Raw genomic sequence first — 25,765 nt, forward strand, 5'->3', positions numbered from 1 at the left:
AAGGGGAGAGGAGGGCTGTGAATGTGTCCATCTACAAAATCTATAATCCTCTACGTCTCATCTCCTCTGCCACATGTGCTTTTAAACGCTGTGTGGAAGCCCACTCCCGCTGGTAATGCGCCTGTATTGGACCGGTGGGAGAGCGGCAGAACTTTATGATATTAATACCAAAAAAGTTAATCTGCAAAATATTTGAGAATTTATGTTTGAATACAACTGCAGGAAGCGCTCTCTTTCCGCTCAGGCGGTACTTTGGTCGCACTCTCTCATTCTCCCTCTCTCATTCTCTCATTCTCTCCCTCTCTCATTCTCTCATTCTCTCCCTCTCTCATTCTTTCATTCTCTCCCTTTCTCTCTGATTCTTGCCATCTCACAGTTCTTCCCCCCTTCCTCCCTTCTCTCTTGCTGCCTTTATAGTGAGTCTAATTCATCTGGCTCCTCTCTTCACCAGTATGAAAAACCTAATTTTTAAAAGTGTGTGTGTTCGATGTGAGCAGAGAGAGCGTCTTTCTAGGCTTGTGTGTGTGAGATTACACTTGGAGGATGCTCCTGTGCGAGAATTCCTCAGAGCAGTAGCTTTCACTCAGCGCCTCAAGATCATCTGCCATCTGTCCAAACACCTCTCTATTTCTCTCCTTCTCCCACCTATCCCCTCTTCCCTCCCCTCATCTGTCCCCTGGATCCACTGTGGGGTGGGGGTAAGGGGAAAGAAATATCTCAATAATAGCCCCAAAGGATTAAAAAAGGATTTAAGTGAATTAAACCTACGGTCTGTTTCTCACGTAACATTAAAATGCTACCGGTGTCGGAGCTGTTGCCCCCACAATTGAAAGTATGGGTGAGTCGTTGCCCAGAATGCAACTGAATTTAGACGTCGACGAATGCTGGAAGAAATAGCTACATTTTGGGACTGAATCTGCTTGTAATCTAAACACACAGTGTTGACGCCACGTCTGATCATGACCTAAGAAGAGATCAGGGTGAGTGAGGAAGTAAAGATTGAGTGTTTGCCTACGTCCAGTCAGCATGATCAGATGTCTGTTCAGAGTGGGAAGGTTTGAGATTGAACATCATGAAATGGTTTGGCTGATCCAGCTCATGTGACGTGTGTTTTATCTGTTCGTGTGTGTGTGTGTGTGCGTGTGTTTGTGTGTTTATAAATGGCTTCATCACCGGAGGCTTCCTGTTTGGATGGATTTCCTGTTGTCCTAAGATGGCTGAATGTTTCTAATTCTCTGTGTGTGTGTGTGTGTGTGTGTGTGTGTGTGTGTGTGTGTGTGTGTGTGTGTGTGTGTTTGTTTGTTTCAGGGTGTCCAACACCAAACAGGAGCGGAAGAGCTGGGAACTTTGTGTGGAGTTGGACAAGGGGGCACACATGCTTGGTGTGACTCGGTCGGGGTCTACTTACACAGTGAGCGTCTACACACACACACACACACACACACACGTGCTTCTGTACTAGCTATTTAAAACAGCCCTTGTCCTCCCAGTGTTTAAATACATGCACGCACACACACTGACAGCAGAATATCCTGCTGTTGCTTCTGTAGGCCTTTTAAAACTGTGTAGGAACACACACACTCATGACCTCAAAGACCCTTTAAGATGTTGGGTTGTCGCTGATCCTCTGGTTGAGAGGAAGAGTCATTTCAGCACCTCACTCTCTCTTTCTTTCTCTCTCTCTCTCTCTTTCTCTCTCTCTCTCTTTCTCTCTCTCTCTCTCTTTCTCCCATTCCTTTCCCTCTCACCCCTTTCTCCCTGACAGTCTGTATGTGTCTGTCTGTCGTCACTCCCTGCTCGGGCGTTTGGACACCTGTGCTCTCTCGACTCTGGGGTACAAGTGTTTTTTAGGCAGTTCAGGGGGCCACACCTGATCTGTGTGTGTGTGTGTGTGTGTGTGTGTGTGTGTGTCAAAGCTGGTGTCCATTCCCAAGCATGTTTACACAACTGGCAGCGTGTCAAAGGCCAGAGCTCCCTCAGTGGCTTGAAGTACTCGTGTGGTTTCACTGCTGGAGTCTCACTCTCAGTCTCTTCCACTCTCCACTCTATTCCATCCATCACACACACACACACACACACACACACACACACACACACACACACACACACACACACACACACACACACACTGCTTACTCCTGAGAACAACCTCTCAGAAAACCTCTGTTTCTCAGATCAAGTTGATAATGGAAAGTAGTGGACTCTTAGTGAGCTAACTCTGATGTGGTTTGTGTGAAGGTGGAGGTTGACGGAGAGAAGCTGGAGGTGTGTGGGGACTGGAACCTCGCCTCAGCTCTGTTGAATGTCACAGTGAATGGCACACACAGGACTCTACAGGTATGTGTGCAGATATAGAACCATGCATAGCGCACACACACACACACACACAGATATATGTAGCACTGTCGACTTGCCCTCACATAGGACAGTTTTACCATATGTTATCAGCTGATAAACAGATAAGCTCTCATACAGATATATGCACACGTGCACCCATTTAGCCCCTCTATCACATGTATGAAGCATATGTGTGAAATGCATGGATTTCATTTCAAGTCATTTCTCTCTCTCTTTATCTCCTCCTTTCCCTTTTCCCTCCTCCTCACTGTCACCTCCTTTTTCATCTCCCATCTCCTGTCCTTGTCTCCTCCACTGTCCCTCCCTCTATGTCCTGTTCCTCCTCTCCTCTCCTCTCCTCCTCTGCTCTCAGTGTCTCTCTCGTAGTGCTGCTGGAGAGATCAGCCTGCAGTATCTGGGTACCACGGTGAGTCTTCAGCTCCTCCTGTCCTCACACTTCTCCTCCTACTCACACGCAGCTGCTCCTCCTCCGCTGCGCCTCCTCCGCTGCTCATGGGAGTGAACAGAGGAGGAAAAGCCCCTTTCATAACCTGGCAAGCGTCCAGCTGCGGTGTGTGTGTGTGTGTGTGTGTGTGTGTGAGGTAGGGTCTTTGTCTGAGTGCATCCATGTGTACCCCATGGTGTGTGATGGATGCTGTATTGTGTTTGGCAGTGGGCCATGTATCCTGTTTCTCAACATGCTTTTTGCTACTCTGTATCAGAGCTGAATGATCACACACCCACATACACTCACTCACACACACACACTCACAGACACACACACACACACACACACACACACACACACACACACACACACACACACACACACACACACACACGGCATGATGAGCCACTGGTAAACAAACCCTGGTGTTCACGTGCACATGTATTTTCTACTGTCTTCTAATTGATGTTCATTCAGCCAGCCCGCCCCCCTGCTTCTCCGTCTCAGCCATTTACACAAACAAACAAACAGCACCGGATAATCATGGGGAGGGAAACAGGAAGTGATGTATTTAGCAGAGGCCACACTCTAGCCCTACGGGGTGGATGCTGATCAAAGACAACCCCCCCCCCCCCCCCCCCCCTCCTTTGTCTCACAAGCCTCCCCAGCCCTCCTGAACCACCAACACCAAGCCCTATAAATTCATCCCAAGCAGGCCCACTCTTAAGGTTTTAAAGTGTTAATGTGGTGGGTATTCACCTGTGTGTGTGTGTGTGTGTGTGTGTGTGTGTGTGTGTATATATAGAGTCAGGCGCTCGCTCACGCTCATCCATCTGTGTCCTGTTGACCCGCTGCTTCAGCTGGAGCCCCCTGCGGGGTTCTGAGTGCTTCTGTGCCCCCCCCCCCCCCTCTGGCAGCCCCCCCAGAGGAGGCTTTCCTGCCGCATGTAGGGGCGAAGGCCACAAGTCCGTACATGTGAACCTGAATCTCAGTGGGTTATAAAGGGATGCCGAAGACCCAGCACTCCAGTGTGGAGTGTTTAAATAGGTAGTATTAGGCAGAAATATTGGACCTTTGTGGCAGTAGCCAGCAATAACTGTAATTGTACACATGGAGTAGTTGTCAAAAGGGAGTGTATGGTAGAAGAGCATTATGCAGTGTTATTTTATAGAAAGGAAGAGTGTGCATCCCTCTTCTGGGTGTGTGTAGTCAGTGAAGTTGCTGTAGTGGTTAGTGTTTGCCCTGTCCAGCCACCCATCTCCGGCTGTACTGTACTCAGCTGAGCCATGGAGGTATCTGGCTTCATATTTGTGGTTGGATATGGGTGCCCTCAAAGGAAATTGTATTATTAACATAAATGTGCAATTACATATGATTTTAAAGAAGCCAAGCTCCTAATTCTGTGTGTGAGGGTACGTGAGTTTGCAGCCAACCTGACTTTGAAGTATTTTATAGTCTGTGTGTGTGTGTGTGTGTGTGTGTGTGTGTGTGTGTGTGTGTGTGTGTGTGTGTGTGTGACCTTGTCGGCTCTCTCTTCTGGCCTGTTGAGAGGTTGCGACCCCTCTGCCCTAACTGTGTGACCTGATGTAACCAGGATGATGCCAGCACTCCAGGGAGAAATTCCTGGAAAGAATGTCCCTTTTCCTTCCCAAGCGTCCGCTCGACTGCCCCAAATCCATGATTAACGGCCCGAGTCTTACTTCACCCTTTTGTCCCCGCTGACTTTCCTGTTTCCCCGGCTCTAAATATACCCAACAGGCCACCGTAGGGGAAAGGCTCTGTGATCTCTCAGGGTGGCGATTCTGGACAGGGCTTTGTCAAGGACAGGGACCCCCCACTGGCCTGCAGCAGAGTGGAGAGGGGACAACAGCTTGGTGCAGAAATTATGGATTTCTGTTTGTTTAGCATTATTAGTATTAATATTACTCTCTAAATGTCAGGTTTGGTTTGTGTTTTAAAGCAGTATTTTTCTCTCTCAGTTCTCTCTCTCCTTTTCATCTTCTTCTCCTCTCTGACTCTCACCACCTCTCCTTTGGTGTACCTTTCTCTCTGCTCACTGGAAGAGGTTTTTGCCAGTTGCCACATGCAGCGGTCTGGTGAGAGCCTCGACCATAACCCGGTGGTTATTTTGAAGTTGGAGAAATAAAAGGAAAAGGCAGCTGAGAAATTAGTAATATAAAGCCATACGAATAAAACTAAACTGGCTATAAATAAAACCCTCTGACAACTAAAACCTATGACTGCTATACTTGATCCTTGAATAAGTCTTTCCATCTCAGTGATCTCCTCAGCCTCTGCAGTTACAGTGCCAAGGTAGAGCCGAGGTGGTTTGAGGGTCTGCCCTTTACTGCCCTCTCCTGTCCGCTGAGGGTAAAGGCTGAGTCAGTTCCCCCTTGTCAAGTAGAGCCAAGCTAGGTCTCATCCATTGTCATCCCACCCACGTAACATTGCAGAAATGGGGGCACGTCACTACTGAGACTTAATGTAGTAGATACTCCAGCAGACATGGACGAGAATACAGTCTCAGCATGCTGCTTAGGATGGCCATCATCCACATATTGTAGTCTCACCCCCCACACACACGCATACATGCACAGGACAATACTGCAATAAATAGCACAGCACCTCAAAACGAGGTGGTGAGAAGTATGTTAGACTAGAGTTGGAGCACAGCGATGGCACAGTGGTGGGGTCCAGAAGTGTAGAAGTGTAGAAGTGTAGAATATGAATGTGACGGTATATGGGTATATTGCGACTTTGGGTATTTGAAAAGCGCCCTATAAAATAAAGGTAGTATTATTATTATTATTATTATTATTATTATATGTATATGTGGGTATAAGGAGGAGAAGGAGGACAGAGGCCTGTGGGTTCGCAGTGAGGACATGATGATGATGATGATGAAGACTCTCTCTTGCGCTCTCTCTGTCTAATGGACCTGGTAGACATCCTCCAGGGACTTTTAGAAGGACGGGCTCTTTACCGAGGTCTTAAGATGATTGGGAGTGAGTGGGACTCCTGGGACATGAGCAACTGGGATACAGTGTGTGCGTGCGTGCGGCGTCTGTCTGTCTGTCTGTCTGTCTGGTGTTAACAGTAAAGCTGTGTGAAGTATAACGTGTGTACATATTGAATTTATGTGTGTGAAGGTAACATGTTCGGTGTTTCTTTGACTTCTTTAGTCAAAGTGCAGGTTATAGTGTGTGTGTGTGTGTGTGTGTTTGTATACACTAGCTTCTCTCTCGCTCTTCTGCAATCTTAAGCTGTAAATATTCAATGTTACGTATTTCGTACAGTTTTGGTGGTGACATGATGATAAGCATCGTGTTAAGTTAAGAGATTTTATGTGAAGTGCCATAAACGCAGTGATGTATATATTAAGCCATATTTGTGCGACAGAGCTTAGTGTGTTTGTGTGTGAACGCTGTCCCTCTCTCCCCTGCAGTTTAAGCTGCGCGTGGTGAGTAAGCTGGCAGCGGCACTCAGTAAGCACATGCCTGAGAAGGTTCCAGAAGACACCAGCAGCATCCTGCGCTCACCCATGCCTGGAACCGTGGTGGCAGTGTCTGTCAAGCCGGGAGACACGGTAATGCACTCACAGAAATTGAGCCAACACTCAACCACTTTTTTTCTTACACAGCACACACACACACAGAGATCGAGCCATCTTTTAACACCCCGCTATGTTGTCGCTCTCACACCACACCACACCACACCACAAATAAACAAACTCACAGAAAGATACACACACACACACAGAGACAGCTTCTTCTCTCTAAGTAAACACATTCATAGGCTTGTAGAGTGTTTTCCAGACTACACCAGAGAAATGAACCAAACGTACGTGAGGTCCGCTCTGGTGAGTGGTGCTGACACACGTCAGGCCTGAGGTCTGGCCCTGGCTGTCAGCTGATGGCTGCATGATGTCATGGTCCGGCCGGAGTGCTAATGCCTCATGCATTATACACCAGACTGCTGGCACCAGCTAACACCACCACGTCTGTGCTCCTGTCCTCCTCCAGGATTCTCTCTCTCTCTCTCTCTCTCTCTCTCTCTCTCTCTCTCTCTCTCCTCTTTCTCTTATCTTCTCTTGTTCTTCAGTCACTGTCTCTCTCTCATTCCACAGATTTTCTTCCCCCCCCCACCCCCCGTTTCTCTCTTATCTTCTCGTTGTTCTTCAGTCTCTTTCTATCTTTCTCTCTCTGTCTCTATCTCTTTCTATATCTCATTCTACAGATTTATTTTCTGTCTCTCGCTCTCTCTCTCTTTGTCTCTGCTTCCAGTAAGTCAGGCTTTTAGCGCCTTTTAATCCGGATATCATTTTGTCTTAACAGTGCGGCTTCCTCCTACTTACCACACATTATGGTAGGGTCATTGATCTGCTCATGAATCTGCTCCGAGACCCAGGACTCCATTCATACACCTAAATATGTTTATAGAGCCAGATCTTTTAATGGCTCTCCTCACTGATGAATGGGAGCTGAACTCCAGTATCTTGGCTCTGGTTCAAAGGATATATATGCAGTGAACACTGGAGGTATCCAGTATCCTGTAGGGGGAGATGTGCTGGGATACTTTGGGGTATGTTAGCAGCAATGGTCGTGGAGGAAGAGGGAAACAGGTTCTAGAATATTCCATAGTTTGAGTGGGACTGGGTTAATGGCAAAATAGAACAAGTACAGAGTTTGATGAATAATGCAGGTATTTCCGGTAAGTTTGTTTAACAGGATTTATCGTGTGTGTGTGTGTGTGTGTGTGTGTGTGTGTGTGTGTGTGTGTGTGTGTGTGTGTGTGTGTGTGTGTCTGTGTGTCTGTGTGTCTGTGTGTCTGTGTGTGTGTCTGTCTGTCTGTCTGTCTGTCTGTCTGTCTGTCTGTCTGTCTGTCTGTCTGTCTGTCTGTCTGTCTGTCTGTCTGTGTGTTTCATAGGTGGCCGGAGGTCAGGAGATCTGTGTCATTGAAGCCATGAAGATGCAAAACAGCATGACCGCTGCAAGGACAGCTAAGGTCAGTAGACATTACCACACTTATCACTGACACACACACACACACACACTCCGCATACACCCCCTTGTGTTAAACCCACCTTTCTCATGTTTGAACAGGTGAAGAGTGTACACTGTAAAGCTGGGGAGACCGTTGGCGAGGGCGACCTTCTCGTGGAGCTGGAGTAACCTTGAGCTGAGGAACCTAATCTATCCCCCCATCCCCCAGGCTGTCGCTACCACTTGCCCCCCTCACTCCAGACTTGCCCCACTGTGCCTCAGTCACCCCACATACACACCAACCCAGTTACAAAGCAACCACCTCTAGAGAAGGCGCCACATTCCCTCCCTTGTTACACCAATAGGGTTGCCTGTCACTGCCTGTCACCCCGGTTCTCCTTCCCTATGTGGCTTAGTGTATAACTGGGTTAGTGTATAACTCTTCTGCTCCATCTCTAGCAGGGGCTTCTCTCATCGCTCAAATGCACTCTGCTGCCCCCCACGGGCCTGACATGGGGCTGCCGCACATAGGGCAAGGCCATCACACGTATGTGCATACACTTGTGCCTTCTTGACTTGTAGCTATATCTCCTCTCCACACACACACACACACACACACACACACACACACACGTTAGAACTACTCCTGTACCACACGCATTACCTGTCAAGCGCTTAGGCCACGTGACTCAACAGTAAATTCCACTAACTTGTCTCTGCCATGCAAAGACCCACGTCTGCCTCCAGCAGCTTGATCTCCGGGTGGGCTGCTGTCTCTCTGCCTTATGCAGTCTTAGTCTGGAGAGGGCACTGAAGGAGGGTGGTGTTCATACTAGGTCTCCCCCTCCCCTTCGCTCTGGTAGAGCAATCTCTATCTCTCAACTCTCTCCCTCTGTAGTTGTAGTGAAACACATTGAGATCCTTTAGGAGTGAGAATAGTTAGAATGTTTGAAGTAGAATATGTCGGTGTTTCTTTCGTTGGTTTATTGAGTGTGTGTAGTCTGGAGGTACTGAGGTTCTGAGACGCTCAGAAATCCCATCTAAAATCCAAACACACACACAGAAGCCCCCCCCCCAAAAAAATAAAAAAAAGCCAGAGGTGCGATCTACCCTGGAGCAAAGATGGAATAAACAATTTCCTCAGCACTCTCTCTGTTCTAGGGGGATCAAAGGATGACGAAAGAATTGTCTGTTTGTGTGGTATCTGTACTAGCCTGTTAAGGGGTTTGTATGATTGATCGTGTGTGTGTGTGTGTGTGTGTGTGTGTGTGTGTGTGTGTGTGTGTGTGTGTGTGTGTGTGTGTGTGTGTGTGTGTGTGTGTGTGTGTGTGTGTGTGTGTGTGTGTGTGTGTGTGTGTGTGTGTGTCTACATGTACATAATGAGACATCTATCGCTCAGATGTTTTTAGTATGGATTGATTAAGGTTGCTGCTCAGATCACACTGATGCGAGCAGGATTGCCATGACCTCTGGTAGTAGCTGCTGCTCTGTTGTTGCTGCTCTGTTGCCGCAGCAGTCAAGCCCAGAAGCGTGACCCTTAACCTTTGACCCCCATCGGCTCCTGGCTCCCCTGCACTATTCGTTCCAACACGCCTCGAGTCTCTGATTTGTTTGTAAATGGTTTTCTGAAAAGAAAAAAAAAGTTTTTTTTTGTAAAAAAAATACTTTTGGGGGAATTCATATTTTATGCAATAAACATATCCAATTCTAATCCTGTATCTGCTCAGTGTGTGCTTGATTTGAGGTGATTGTTCAGGGTTTCAATCCAACAGCTTGGCCTGCCACTGTCAGCTCAGCAGCTGCTTCACAGTAGTATGCCACTTAGTTGTGTGTGTGTGTGTGTGTGTGTGTGTGTGTGTGTGTGTGTGTGTGCCAGCCACTTGACAGGGCTGCAGGCCCAGTGGAGGAGTTGACACTTTTGATGTCACACTTATGGCTCAACACCAGGGGGCCTCACTCTGATTATGCAATCATATCTGGTATCTACTTCACCACCTAGGCTGTTTTATTTAGTTGTTTATGCAGTCACATATTTTAATTTGGATTAGTTTACCAGGAAACTCAGAAGAAGTGTATATGGCTGTGAATAGGGTTGGCATCCTGCCCCTGGCTCAAAGATATTATTCACTAGCATGTTACTTTAAATGGTGCGAAGACGAATACTATTGCCAACCTTAATAATTAATAATATAAAAGGATGGTAGACTATAGTCTTCCTTGGAATTCTTTAGGGTGGATGGATTGTATGCTCAGATATTCCAAATTTGTTTCTCGAAAGTTAAAAGCAACAAAAAAAAAAATGCTCTAATTGATTTGGACCTTCCTTAGAGTTCTGTGGGTAGACAGGAGCCAGCTATGACGCAACTGAAGCTCTGGAAGCTTCCACAGCTCTGCCAACTTTGGAGTGTTTTTGTTGCTGCCGGTCAAGAAGTTGCAAGTGATGCAATCAATTCTGTCTCCATCCTTCACCTCTGGCTTTTCAGAACAGACTGTCAAGGCAATTCAGCAGTACAACATTTTGTCATGAACTGTTTTTAATGTAGTAATGTTTTTTTTGTTCTTTTTTACATTTATGCACATATTTTTTTTTTACAAAAGAACAGGAAAACAAAACAAGGCTCAGATTTGAGTCCCATCAGTGGTGTTGGCCTGACAGGGTGATCTTTCTCACGGTGTGTCACTTTGATGGCAACATACAGCCTAAAAAGGAAAACTTTCCAAATGCCACCACAACCGTGGTCCCTCTGCAACTCTCCACAACGACCAGCTGAAACAATCAAAATGCCACCATGTGAGTGTCTTTGGCCTACACAAGGACTTATTTTCTCTTTTTCATTCAAGGACAATTCAACCATTTACGACAAAAAGCAATACAATGCGCCACTAAAGAGAGACCCCTTTTCAGGTAGCCTGTTGGGTTCAGCAGATATTTGGGAGAGGTACATGCTTGAAATTGTGTGCATGAATTTTTTTGCAATTTCAAAACTTTTTTCCACTTGGTACCCTGAGAAGCACTGAGTTTAACAGATAAAGACTCAGTGTTCAACAACATAGGACTTCAGACATGTTGGTGTGTGTGTGTTTTGTACCTGGATTGTCCTGTAGGTTTGTGCTTGAACTGCTTATAGAGCATGAAACATTGGCCTGCTGAAGTACCTGTGACAACAGCAGTCATTATGGCAGGATGAGCACAGAGACATTTATATCTCAGCATTCTGTAAATATGTTTGCTACTCAATTTTCCACCACAATTGGAATATCTGACTACAAGACCAAACTTTTCACACATCGTCTTAAACCACACTCACTACTTTCAGGCTTCTTTTAAAATAAATAAATACCCCCCCCCCCCCCTCCTTTCAGGCACATTGCCTGCCCACACCCTCCACCCAAAGTTGAATATTTTTTCCTGTTTTCTGCGCTCATGTAAAACCGTTTTTCTCATACAAAGGGCAGGGAGCCGAGACAAACGGGGTGGGTGGGTGGCACTTCTTTGGTGAAGGGCATGTTGGGTAAGACCTCGGCTGCTTCCTCAGACAGTAGTGACCCTCATGACCACCTCGCGGTTGCCTGGGTCCCTTGGCTGCGTCTGCGTCTGCGTCTGCGTCTGCGTCCGCGGCTCCGACTGCCTAAGCTGGCTGAGCCGCTGCAGGATGTTGTACCCACAGTGGTTGCCTGGCTCAGACGAGTCCTGCATCTCGGGGCCGGCTGCCTCGTTGACGGGCACTGCCGTCGCTGTGGGTGTCGCCGTGGCAGCCATGAGGGAGAATAAGGATGAAGGGGAGCCCTCGGCCGTGCCGGGGAGCCCGTTGGGCGGCGCCCCGCCGCGGGGGCCGGGGAAGGCGAGGGTCCGCAGGCTGGCCCCGTATTTCTGGTGTTCGTCCGTGTCTTTCAGCTTGTCGTAGTTGAGCACCTTCCACTGCTGGTTGACCGCCTGCCAGCGGTTAAAGATGCGGAACACAGACGGGCCCTCATGTACGATCAGAACTAAGGAGAGAGAGAGAGAGAGAGAGAGGAAAATAAGGTACTTACGTACACACACACACACACACACACACACACACACACACACACACACACACACATCCTGTAAGACCAAGGCCGAAAGGAGAAATCATGAACAGAATCTGAAAACAACTCTCAGGTTTAAATAAATCAGGTTTGAAAATACCTGACAGCTTGCAAATACTCTCTCTAGGACACACGTGTGTGTGTATATATGTATGTATACACACACACACACATATATATATATGAATATAAACAAACACACACACACTAAGTAAGCTGAAACAGACTTGTTGTGGGTAGGAGGGCTTTGACCCATTTTCAGCTCATGAGTAAATAGGGAGTTTAACTCTTTTCTCTTGAGGTACAGTATGTTCTGCCTGGAGTCTGTGTGTGTGTGTGTGTGTGTGTGTGTGTGTGTGTGTGTGTGTGTGTGTGTCTGTGTGTGTGTGTGTGTGTGTGTGTGTATATGTGTGTACTCTTACATGCCATCCTCCCCTCTCCAATCTGTTGAGCCAGTTGAGATGAGCCTTTGCTCTATTTTAGGAGGCTGTCTCTGTCTCTGCTGCCAAGAAGACACATTCAATTCCAACTAAGGAGGAGAGAGAGTTTACCAGGCAGACTCAAGTCCACCACTGAACAGATCATGAACTGAATCATGAGAGCTGAGTGAATCCTGTGAATTATGGGACTCATTTGAACCAGCTGAGGGAACTGAGGGAACCAAATTAATCGTGTGAATCAGCTGAACTGTTTCAGGCCCCAGCCCTCGGTGTAAATGTGTGATGGCCTGGTTGCTGCTCAAGTGGCCGGGATAGGGGCAGTCCCCTGCACTCTTCTGATAAGACTCTGGGTGGAGGAGAGTTTGGCGGGGGGCATTGATCGAGTGAAGTCTGCAGCAATCCCCCCTCCCCCCCCCAACTCGGTGGAGGAATGCTCAGCATTTCTATGAGGCAAAGAGAGTTTTTTTCTGTGTTAACTCTGTTCTTCTTGCTGTCTCTCTCTTTCTGTCTCGCTCTCTCTCGCTCTCTCTCCCTCTATGTATCCCCCCACAGTGATCCGACTGGGGAAGCAACGAAAAACCCCAGAGCAGCTTTGGATTTTAGAATTTTGGAGACATGCCCAATGTTCTTCTTTTCTGCACTCGAATCCCAAAAATCTAATTAGGGTTTTTCCCTCCCTCCCTCTGTGCACCCTCTCTCTTCCTCTCCTCCTCCTCCTTCTCCTATATCCCCCCCAGGCGTCCCTGCTGGCTGCTGGGAAGGGAAGTGCTAATTTCGGTCGCAATTAGGCAGCAGCAGCAGCAGCTGAGTGCAGGCCATGCACAGCCCCACACCCAAAGCCGCTGCCTCAGCAGCTTACCTGCCTAGATTCATAATCCATCTTTTATTCCCCCCCCCCCCCCCCCCCTTTTTTTTTTTCTTTCCTAAGATTTGGTATTACTGCCTTCTAGCCTAGTTAAAATGGCTAATTCCTCACGCCCTGGACGGCTGCATCTGTCAGGAGGTGAGACAGAACAAGACTCTAATGTCCAATATGTATTGAACAGGGTGATGGGTCCCTCACAGCAACACTGAAATGTCCATTTCCCTTGCGACACATGAAGACATTCAACAGATACGTTCATGTTACTGGAGGTATAACATAATGAGGGCAGATTGCATTAAGGCTAAATGCTTGGAAGTAGGACACGATCAACAGAGTCTCATATACTGAGAGGAGCGGGTGCAGTTCTCCGCCATAGAAGCATTCATCAGAATCAATAGATTTTCTGCAACACAATACTAAAATTTGTGCTAACACATGAACTTCATAAGCATGGCCTCATTTTTGGAAGCCAGACTTTTGACTGTCTGCATCAAATCTAGCCCACACCGTATCTAAACTTGGCCAAGTGCTGCCTACCCTGAAAGGAAGGTTCCTGCTGTGGTTGTCATGCAAATCAACCAACTGCAGAGTTACTGGATTGCTGTTGCTATGTAAATGGTCAACTTAAGCGTCTAAAAAAAACCGACATGTTGTTTCTTCGTAAAAGCCCATTCACGTACATTCACCAAAAGTGCATATTCACTCAAGGTACACGAACACGCATCTTTCTGGCTTATGAGTGTATATGACAAATATACTCCGCTAAACCACACAATTGCCTTTGGACTGAGAATAAGGATGGCAACCTTACTTGTCAAGCTAATGGCTTACCAGACAGCTTTTAATGCAGGGCTTATTGAGTTCTATGATCACTCCTCCTTCCTATCCACAAATAACTGTTATGTGTCACTCCAATCTTCTCTGCACTGAATGGAGTCTGCCGCATACCTGAATATAATGCAACCGTTCTGAGCAAGACTGCTGAAAGGATTCTTTTACTCCACACTTGGCTAAGGGCACTTGAACACTGTAGTGTCATAATGTGGCGTGTGGATACAACTAACAATGTAGTAGGTTCTAAAGTAGTGAGAGTGTGGAGACGGTCTCCATCATGTGTACTGAGCTGTGTCTAATGAGAGAAATGAGACACGCCTACGTACTTAGCTAAGTGTGTAAATGCATATGCACAGTGCTAACGTGTCCAACTGTGGTCAATGGGACAGGGGAGGCCCAGTCGGTCCGTGGTACAGGGAGAGGAACACTGTGCAATGTCCCCACTTACCTCCTGTCCGTGCCTATGGGGCGCTCTCTTGCAGAAACAGAACAACATGCACATGTTTCTTTGAAAGAGTGCACTGCTAGGAAATCTGATTTTGACGCCCCTTTCTTTCCCTCCCATGTCCTTCCTCTTTTCTCTCCATTTCCTTCTCTCTCTCTCTCTCTCTCTCTCTCTCTCTCTCTCTCTCTCTCTATATATATATATATATATTTATATATATATCCTCTGAGGGTAGGTTCATACATCCAGTCCATCTAAATGCTTAAGCAGACAGGCTGATGCATCATCCATAGACTCTGAAGGACTCACCCATTGATTTTTCTCAGACTCCTGGTGTGCACCAACAAACACACACACACACATACACACACACACACACACACACACACACACACACACACACATACACACACACACACACACGCAAACCCATTCACACACACACACACATACACCCATTCACACACACACACACACACACCTAAGTGCGGTGGTATAAATGTGCAGACACGCACACATTTCCATTCTTTCTTTCTCTCTCTCTCTCTCGCTCTCACACAAACACACTCACAGACACAACCACTCAGTCTCACACACAGATACACACTGGGACCATTTTCTCTCTCAGACCCAAGCGATAAACAGTTAAGACAGTTCGGTCTGTGTGATCGCTCTGCAAACCACCCCATGTGCTCGGGCGAAACACTTTACTGCAGAGCAACTGCAGCTAAAAAAAAATAAAATAAATAAATAAAACTCCCGGGGAAGCCGAGGCTTTATGAGCCACACAGTCATTCATCTCACACCTTCCAAAATCCTCCACTCAAATACACAACTAGGATTTCACCAGACAGCCTCTCATATCAGATCACACATCAAACACCCCTCACACATCACAGTGCATTACTAGGGGAGCTCTATCGTGCCCCAGCTGTTATATAGTGTATAGGCTGGAGACAGGACAGACAAATGAGAGCTGTCATCCCCAGAATCTTGTCCATATTAGTTTCATGTTTGCGGGAAACATAAAAGTCAAATTCCATTGTTTGTTCTTTCTTCTGGGAGAGCTTCTCATTCACCCTCGCCATTACGGTGACATGATAGGGGAAGAGTTTGTGTGTGTGTGTGTGTGTGTGTGTGTGTGTGTGTGATCGAGAGAGAGAGAGAGAGAGAGAGAGAGAGAGAGAGAGAGAGAGAGAGAGAGAGAGAGAGAGAGAGAGTGAGAGAGAGAGAGAGTGATTGAGAATGAAAATGAAAATGTGTCTGTATCTGTTAGAATGTGTGTGTGTGTGTGTGTGTGTGTGTGTGTGTGTCTCTGTGTCTAAGGGACATTAGCTGGATTATCACGCATAAGCACCTTAAGGCCATACATTAAGTTATGTTGGTTTGCTGTAATTCGACCACATTTTTACCAATAGCATAGAGGACCTTATCATTAGTTTTTTAGATGTGAATGTTATGGTAAACCAAATGTTCTTTAAGGATGGGAACACACACACTGGCATAAGTGAGGGTTTAATATAAGATAATACCATGAGAATGAGGGAGGAAATTGAGAGGGCAGATTAAATTACTCTCAAGCGCTGAAATGGATCTAGGTTTTTTATTTTTCTCCACTTCCTCAGATTCCTCATCAGAGAAAATTGATAAGAGATGAGATATACTTATGAGGGCGGCAATTACCATTAAAGTCATTTCTCTCTTCTCAATCTCTATCTCCTTTCTCTCCCCTCACACACATGTACACATGCACACAGACACACAGACACACAGACACACACACACACACACACACACACACACACATACACACACATACACACGCAAACACAAGCCAATGTACTAAGATAGACATACATCTCTATTCATCTGTACAGCCCTCTCCCTATTACTTTATAGCCCCTTTTATTGTTTAGGGCAGTGTCTCATCAATGACACACGCACACGCACACGCACACGCACACGCACAGATGCACACGCACACACATACAAATTCACAACAACAGTGAGCCTCACCGATGCACACCAGGTCCATGAAGCCATACATGGCGTAGCAGATCCGGAAGAGCAGGTCCTGCCGCTGCCACTTGGCCGAGGGGCTGAGCGAGGACCAGACCAGCCACGAGATGCTGGCGATGAGGAAGAGAGTGCCCAGCACCGCCGCTGCGATCTGCACCTTCTCAATCACTGTCAGAGAGATGGTCTGCCACTGAGCAGACACACACACACACACACACACACACACACAGACACACACACACACACACACACACATGCATGAATGCATGTTAATACATATACATATACAAATACATACATATACTCATACACATACATGAGTACATGTACTATCATGACAAGATGTATTACCTGTCATAGCAAAAACACAAAGATGCAAGTGCTCACACTTAAAAATACATACATGTACCTATGTAAGTTGGCTACACTCAAATGTATCTTATCTATCAATGTCAGAAAAAAGTCCTACGCACACGCACACACACACATGCACACGCACACGCACACACACACACACACACGCAAATATGGCCATCACACAAAAAAAAAATAAGAACACACATTCATCTACCTCTTCTGTCACTGTATGAAGACACACACATACACCCACATACATACACACACACACACAAACACCCACACGCACTTGAGATTACTCCTGTTCCTCTGCACCCACTCCAACACTGCAGACACACACCAGACAACACACACAGAAAAACACTTCCCCAACAAACACAAATGAAGTACACGCAGATATGCATTTGAGAGATGAATACCCATGATAATAAATACATTCATATTCACACAGAGACACGGGTGCACTGCGCAGCACAGACTGCACAGCATGACAAGTGGGTCCTTGTTCTGAAGGCAGTGACCACTCACACATGCATGTTAACACAAGCATGTGTTGAAGGCAGTGACCACTTACACATGCATGTATAGTGATCTCTTTGCTCACAATGATGATGATGACAAACTTATTCTGTCAAACTTACAGCTTATAACGATACAAATAATAGAATAGCCATCTGGACGGTTCATTGTGTGGTTGGCAAGGATCTTTCTTAACACACACAGATCTACTGTTTCTCTCTCACAGTGATGGCCTGATAATTAGCAACAAACAAACACACACGCAGATTCTCTCGGTCTTCCACACACATTGAATGGCTATTTCTCAATGTTGATCATGATAACCACACACACACACACACACACACCTTCACCAGAGGTTCTTGCTGCTGATCTTGATGTCCTTGTACACACACACACACACACACACACACACACACACACACACACACACACACACACACACACACACACACACCTAAACCAGAGGCTCTTGCTGCTGATCTTGATGTCCTTGTACACACACACACACACACACACACACACACACACACACACACACACACACACACACACACACACACACACACACACACACACACACACACACACACACACACACCCACCCACCCACCCACCCACCATCACTAATACCAAAGCCCACACACCTGTAGTGGATTCTTGGCGCTGATAGCGATGACATGGTACTTGTAGGAGCAGAGCTCGCAGCTCCAGGAGCCTCTCTCACTGATCCATTTGATGAGGCACGGCTCGTGTGTGCACTGCACCGACCCGCTACAGCGGCATGGGCTCAGGAGCTCCCCCTGCAGGACACACACATCAGTTCACATGAATACACACAGACTGTATAAATCGAATGCAGAACGCAACATAACTAGGTCTACACACACAACCCAGAGTAGGGCCAGATTGAGCTACTATCTGTGGTACCTGTTTCTTTTGTTATCAAAGCTGTGTTAGTTCAGCTACCAAAGCAGCAATGCCGCTTCAGAAAGTACTTCTATGCAGTTGCATTCTGAACCTGAGGTTTCTGGACACTTCTGAAAGCCTGAACACCCAAAGGGAAGGTTGAACATAGCTGGAAACGGGGACAATGTTTACACGCACACACACACACACACACACACACACACACACACACACACACACACACACACACACACACACACACACACACACACGAACACACACCATTAGTACAATGCCTATGATAAGCAGTGATTATGGGAGAGCATGTGGCGTGGCACTGCAGTGTGCCAGCCCATCTTACCCAGCACTAGGAGCAGGGCCAGTGGGTGCTCCCCCTACTGGAGATAATTAAGCACAACAGCCTAAGACCCCCTCTGTCTTCTGAACCCACAGCTAACCACAGGGCTCCGTACGAACACTCTCGGCTTCGGCTAGCGCTAGAGGAAGATTGCCTCTGTAGCTCAGGATGTGACTCCAAACACACACACTACAGCCTAGGGGAGTGTCTGATCACACACACACACACACACATCTGTAGCTCCCAGTGCCTGTAACTGAACTCCACATAGTTCACTGAATTAAAGCCTTTCAGAACATACCAATAACTTTTACTCAGGAACTTCGTCCGTGTCTCAGGTACTGTGTCTGGCTCAAATCAGAAGCTGAACACAAGTCTGCCAAAATGGATGTTGTTGGGAATTCACATTCGAGAAACTAAATGTCATCCTGCAAAAAAAAAAGATGCTGGCACAGATTCTCACAAACACACAGAGAATCATACACCCACGAACACACACACACACACACACACACACACACACACACACACACACACACACACACACACACACACAATGCAGCTAAGAAACGTATTGGACCCCATTGCCTCTTAAGACTTTGCCTGCCTGGGAGTCCTCAGCTGGTCTGAGACTTCAGACAGAGAAGCAGACGGGTCCATTCATACTGCAGACATGTGCAGAGAATGCCGTCTGCCTGCTCATTCAGAGCTCCACGGCCACTTCCTAGGTCTGCACACACACACACACACACACACACACACACACACACACACACACACACACACACATACACACACACACACACACACACACACACACACACACACACACACAAACACACACACACACACACACACACACACACACACACACACACACACACTCAAAAACACACACACTCCACCAAGAACAAGACTGTAAATGAGAGGTGGCCAGTGAAGAAAAGAAAGGATGGGACAGCACGTCTGAGAGTGAGTGAGAGCAGGAGCAGGAGCAGGAGCAGGAGCAGGAGCAGGAGCCAGTGCTTGGCAGACTTGCGGGAAGAGCTCAGGGTTTCTTTAACAGGATTAGGACTCGCCAGACCTTAATCACCCAGGAAGCGTGCGTTGTTCAATACAGATTACGGCAGCTTCCCAAGAAATCTGAGGAGAACCGTGGCCACCGCAGGGGAGTGTGGGGGGGGGGCCCGAGATGTGGCTCCTTCACTACCACGGCTTGGACGACTCTGGGAATCAGATGGGGTGCAACCGAGATGAGGCCAAAGTCCCCACCACAGGTCTCTGTTAACAGACAACAGGACTTTATTTTGCCTCACAGACAAAGGGGGGGTGGTATGGTAAGACTCATCTAGTCTTTTTGGAGCTGAGGACATCCTTGCCAATACATCAGAGCAGGACCTGCCGGAAGCATTGAAGGAAGACTGCTTCACTACTTTTAAACACATTAGTCCACCCGTGCTCCGGGCAAGACCAGTTACGTAATGTTACAGCACAATTAATCCCTCTGAAGAGGTTACGTTTAGCCAGTGGGAGGGAGAGAGAAAGAAAGACAGATAGAGGGAGACAGATAAACAGAAATATAGAGAAAAACAGAAGAACAGAGAGGAATGAGAAAAACTGCCTCCACCCAGGCTAAGAGGGAGAGAGAGTAACAGACAGAGAGAGAGAGAGAGAGAGACAGAAAGAGAGAGATTGAGACAGAGAGAGAGAGAGAGAGTGAGAAAGGCAGGAAGGCTCCTTAGGAAATCAGCTTGAAAAAAGTGTAATGCCAGTAAACAGCCTTGAGCTCAGATGAAGCAAATCCCATTTTCTGTTATTAGCATATGAGAAGGAAGAGAGCGAGAGCGAGAGAGAGAGAGATATGGTAAAGAATGAAAGAGCGGGTAGTGAGGGAAAAAGAGAAACAGGAAGAAAGTGGGGAATAATAAAGAGCAGGAAGAGGAAATAGACAGAGCTCATTCCTCCTCTCTCCTGACATTGCTTTTCTCCTCTCCTCTTCCTTCAGATTTCAGGATATTATTATACTATATTACATAGACGGCTCTTCATACCGCTTCACAATATCAAGGTGCAATGGGGTAGACAGTAGTTCAAAACAATGGCAGTTTTAACACTCAATGCAGCACAAACACAGCACAGCACAACATTAAGCGCGATGTTCTGAGTGAAATTACTTGAATATGTAATGTCTTGTGCACTTAAAACATATATCAATAACAGAGCTAGACTGTTAAGAAAGAAAGAAAGACCATAAGAAAGAGAGAAAGAATGAGATGAAGAGATGGATGCCACATTGCTGCCTATTCCAATGGCTTAAATGCTCATACGTCTTCCCATACGCCCAGACAAAACTGTTTGTAGAGAACTGTCTACATTCCACACCCTTTGACAAAAGCCATGGTCTACTCCAAATCATCCTCATCTGATACCTGATTGAACTGTTATTAGACCTCAACAGGCCAAGGTTCTCGCTGTGCTAGCAGGTTTTGTAGACAGACATGGGAGTACTGTACACAGATCAGCTGTGAAGATGATGTGGGGGTTGATCCCCCTGCTTGTCCCTTCACAAACACACAGCAAAGAGATACATAGAGGAGCCTATGCCAGGCCACACCCTCATAGGCTCTCACAAGCTGGAAGCTGAAACAGAGTCTTGTTTTAGACAGATAATCCCAGAAAGTTTTTTCAGTAGACGAGCTGCCTTTCCTCCTAAAAGGGTCCGCTTTCGCATGGGATTACACCCTTCTGGGACCAGGGCCACACACACAGCTCCTGCCGAACACTCTTTCCTCCTGGGGGAGCTTCAAAGACACCCGGCCCCCAGAGGCACATTTTCCATCTATTAGGCAGAACACCAGAAAGAGAATATCAGACCCGTATGAGCGCGGATTTGCGTGTATATGCATGCAATCGTGGCTGTGTGTGTGTGAGCACTTGTATGTCTGTGTGTGTGTGTGTGTGTGTGTGGTGTGTCTGTGTGCGTCTGTGTGTTGTGTCTGTGGGATCTCCCAGCTCATGGTCCACCCAAATGATTTTTCACAGCGAGAGAAGACAAAGTGTGACCAAACTCCCCTTTAGCAACCCTGCCCTCACGCCGTCCGTCTGGAATATTAAATTATAGATTTGGTGTGCGCCGGGTGACTAAGTGGTGTGGGACTCTGCAGTGACCTGGAGTCACGAGGCGGAGTGGCAATCCACGGGCGAATCGGAAATTCTGAGTGCGGAGGGCGAGCGAGAGGAAGAGAGGCTGTTCACGCTCCGCTGAAGCCGAGGCTAAGCCATCGACAGAACGGCTGGCTGCCGGCCCACTACCCCTCACTTTCAGCTTAGGAGGGAAAGAAAGAGAGAGTGAAAGAGAGAGAGCATGAAAGAGAAGACGAGAGAAATGTGTGTGTGTGTGTGTGCATGCATGCATGTGTGCTGTCTGTCCAACATTACCATTTATCAGCCAGCACAAAGTTAATGGAACCTCAGAATGAATACTTTATCATGCATTAAAGTTTTTGGACAAAAATCACTAACATTAAAAACAATGACATATGAACCTCTAATAACTACGTATCTAGTTTCCAGTTCTGTTCTGGTTGTTTAAAAGCGTGTTGAGTGTGGCCTTCTAAGGCCTGCACAAGCAAATACAAGCAGCACTGGCATTTTAAAAAGATCCTTCCTTTGCCCACGAACTGCAATACTACTCATGATAAACTAATGAAGCGTGTGACTATTCAGAAAATTCAATTTCCACTGCTATTTATTTTGTATTTGGAGCAGGGGCGGAGATCCCATTTCATTGTAGGGGGGGACAATACATGGTAACATTTCAGAGAGTAATTCCGGGGGGGGGGACATGAAAAAAAATGCTTTCACGAGAGCTAGCATAAACTGCTAAATACCGAATTATTGTATCACATTTACAAACAGAAATTCGAAGTGATTTTTGAATGACCTAAACGGCATTATATGAACTAACGCGAAATATCTACTCACAGACAAATAATGTCCAAAGTTCAAGAGAACTTGATGCTCAAAGTAAGTTCTCAAAAGGCTCAAGGACGTTTCGACTGGGAATTGAACTAGCAACCTTCTCAGTAACTCACGACCCCTCTATCCACTGTACCACTCTCACCCGATGCTGAAAATACCAGTATTATTTATTGACCCCACGAAAAAATGACATTAATTTACTTTCAGTTAATTTAACTAATCTGGAGAGGCACTGACATCTAGACCTACGTTTATTAACAAGCATTAACCTGCCCCTGACAGGACCGTGTCCTAACTGTCTAGCTAGCTAAGGGTGGTAATTATAGATACCTGCGTGTGTTATGGCAAACGTTCACGTTGTCATGTCAATCCATTAATAAACGTATTAATACTTGTGATTATCGATTGGAACTTCGTAAATGGCGTTTAGAAAAACTTCTTCTTACATGTTGTTACTTCGTTCGAGAATGAGGTAAATATCTTTACATATCGTGTATCATAGCGGGAGGGGGAGAGAGGAAGAAACAATCTCACAACCTGACCGTGTGGGCAGATTGACTAAAACACGGTGCTCGCCCCGCCCTTTGGAAACAGCATACCCGAACCACTTTGAGGAATAGGGGGATCATGATTTTTCAACACTTAAAAAGCACATTATTTTACGTTTATAATAAGCAGCGCTTGTGTAGTCGTGCGTTTGTTTCATATTACTTTTTTTTTTATTTTGTTGAGGGGGGGACAACTTTATGCGAGGGGGGGACGTGTCCCCCCCGTCCCCCCCGGGATCTCCGCCTATGATTTGGAGTATAAAAAATATGTGTGTGTGTGTGTGTGTGTGCGCATATGTGTGTGTGTGAGAGAGAGAAAGAGAGAGACAATAATGCAGGGCCATCCTAGAATGCTAAAGCTGCCTAGGTCCAGAGTAGAGTGTGTGTGTGTTTGTGTGTCTCTCTCTCTGAAAGCTTAGCTATGCTGTGCCTCCTGGCTACTCAATCCCATAATGCATCATATCCTCCCTCGTCAATTCACCCCTGCCCTGACTTGGCCGCACATGACTAACCTCTCCAGCTGACGTTCCACCGGTCGACTGTGTGCCGCGCACTCGCCTGTTTTATGTTCAGCCAGCTCATTATGCCGTGACCTTTAAACAGACTCATCTGACTCATGGAGAAGCACCGCTACCTTATTTACACAGAACACACTACGGAATGAGGCTGTCAGTAACATTCTCAACAGATCTGCTGTTGGGTTTACTTCATCATAGGAGGGAAGTGAGGGGGGTGTTTTTCTGCCTGTTTTTTTTTTTTTTTTTACAGATGGGTTATCTAGACACGTGGAGCACGTTTATCATACTGGCCAGTGAGGGGCGGCGAGCAGGCAATATGAACTAATGGGGTAAAAAAGGGAATATTTGAATGTCCTCAACAATGTAATTGTGTGTTGATGTGTCCACACGCTAGTGTTGAGCTCTTGCACAAACAGACTCTCCCTCACACTCTCCTACATTCTTTCCATAAACACATACACACACACACCAGACTCCTCCACCTTTCCTTTTGAACAATCCACATTCATCAAAGAGCTGGAGAGAAGACAAACCTCCCCCCGTGGCTTTGAGGTGTGCTGCGTTAAGTCAGTCATCTCAAGCAGGTTCATAGAGGCAGGAGAGGCATGTGTGTGTGTGTGTGTGTGTGTGTGTGTGTGTGTGTGTGTGTGTGTGTGTGTGTGCGTGTGGAGGCATGGTCAGGAGCCAAGAGCAGTTTATCCTCACAACAGCCATCTGTTTGCCGTTCCACTCCTATTACAGACACCAGGCTGTCCATCACGCTTGCAAGGCCGAGGATACCGTCCCCGTCTGAGTGATCAATGGAGCGCAGAAGAGAGCAACCGGCTTTATTCTGCTATGATGAAACATAATTACCCAACGCGCTATAACTGGGTTTTTTACTCCTGTGCTACTCGACAGTGACAGCTCAGTGATGCCAAAAGTCTCCAAGAGACTTCCCTTGATCTAAAGACATTCAAGGTTCTAAACACATTCAAGTGTGTGATAGCATGGGAGTGAAGGGATTTTCTGAGGAAAACAAGTGGTTGGAGTGGATTTGTGAGAAGCCTCAGTGACAGATGTAAATTTAAGATGGCATCCCTCATCAATCTGTAGAACATAGTACCCATGCTTGGACATGGTCCCTAATCAGTATTCATGGCTTCCGTCATGAGATTGCATGTCTTCAGGCGGTTTGATCGGTGACCTTTGATGTGCTGGAGCAATTTCCCCTCTGGCAGTAACTGGACACCTTAAATCACACACTGACACAGACGATCATGTCACCATCAGGGTTGATAACTGACACCATTCTGTCTTCAAATAATACTTAACCCTAGGAGAGTAAACTAAGGTGAATTATCATCGATTATCGGCCTTGTCTAAGTCTCAAAGCATCTAATGACAAAGGCTACAGACAGTAATCTGCCAATAATGGAAAACAGAGTATTTTACATGAAAGCTGGTCTAGGCAGTATGAGATGGTCTTACCTGCTCAGGGCCCTGAAAACAGATCCGGCATAAGGGAGACCTTACACCGCTGTCTGTACAGCTGAATAAGGATGTCCTGTCGTCATACTTCTCTTTAGAATAGTCCTCTGAGAAACTGCCGCAATCCATATTATCTGGCGACTCCACCATTGTGCTTTCCCACGCCTCTTCTTCCATTTCATCCTTGGTCCCAACATCTTCCCTTGACGACGGGTGCTCTGTGCAAACCGCTGGATTATGTAAACAACCGTTGTTGCTTTCCGTGGCCTCCGCTGGAGAGTTGTTCCCCTCCACGGCGCCGGCCGTCACATGGCTGTCCGTGTTTTGTACACTCATGAGTGGGAGCGCTGGCGGCGGTGCCGACGGTGTTTGTGGCCTGAGCAGGAAAACCTTCAGGTCACTGAACAAGACGCAACAGCGGCCTTTCTGCATGCCCTGGCGACGGCTCAACAATAGCCGGCACCATAAAATAACACTGATATCCAACAACATGTGCCCGTTTTAATTATGATGAGAATTGAGTAGATCTATTTAAGTTAACCTCTCAAGTATGGCAAAAACTTACGGTTTCAGTGGAGGTAACATTATCGTGGAAGAATATCTTCTCTGTCTAGCAAAGCAACTTCAGCTGGCTGTCAACTTTTTCCTCTTTCCTCTTACGAGT

The 25,765-nt window shown here is 46.6% G+C and overlaps 2 protein-coding genes across 2 annotated transcripts in view; one reads left to right on the forward strand and one right to left on the reverse strand.

Moving 5' to 3' along the window:
• The window catches only part of pcca (propionyl-CoA carboxylase subunit alpha), a 36,793-nt gene extending 27,310 nt beyond the window's left edge, over positions 1–9,483 (forward strand). Inside the window, exons 18-23 of the mRNA XM_080834139.1 lie at positions 1,309–1,411; positions 2,239–2,337; positions 2,711–2,764; positions 6,231–6,371; positions 7,712–7,789; positions 7,888–9,483. Coding sequence (XP_080690265.1) covers positions 1,309–1,411; positions 2,239–2,337; positions 2,711–2,764; positions 6,231–6,371; positions 7,712–7,789; positions 7,888–7,956 — 544 coding nt within the window. The 3' untranslated portion in view covers positions 7,957–9,483. The remainder of the gene's footprint in view (positions 1–1,308; positions 1,412–2,238; positions 2,338–2,710; positions 2,765–6,230; positions 6,372–7,711; positions 7,790–7,887) is intronic.
• A 1,816-nt stretch (positions 9,484–11,299) lies between these two features.
• Positions 11,300–25,593, reverse strand: marchf4a (membrane-associated ring finger (C3HC4) 4a; the record flags this gene model as incomplete). Its single annotated transcript, XM_080835943.1, has 4 exons — positions 11,300–11,754; positions 16,439–16,631; positions 17,965–18,120; positions 25,102–25,593. 4 exons carry the CDS (start codon positions 25,591–25,593, stop codon positions 11,300–11,302), a joined length of 1,296 nt encoding a protein of 431 aa, XP_080692069.1.
• Between the last annotated feature and the right edge of the window lie 172 nt (positions 25,594–25,765).

The sequence above is a fragment of the Sprattus sprattus genome, assembly GCF_963457725.1.
Source record: "Sprattus sprattus genome assembly, chromosome: 3".
Taxonomy (NCBI): Eukaryota; Metazoa; Chordata; class Actinopteri; order Clupeiformes; family Clupeidae; genus Sprattus; species Sprattus sprattus.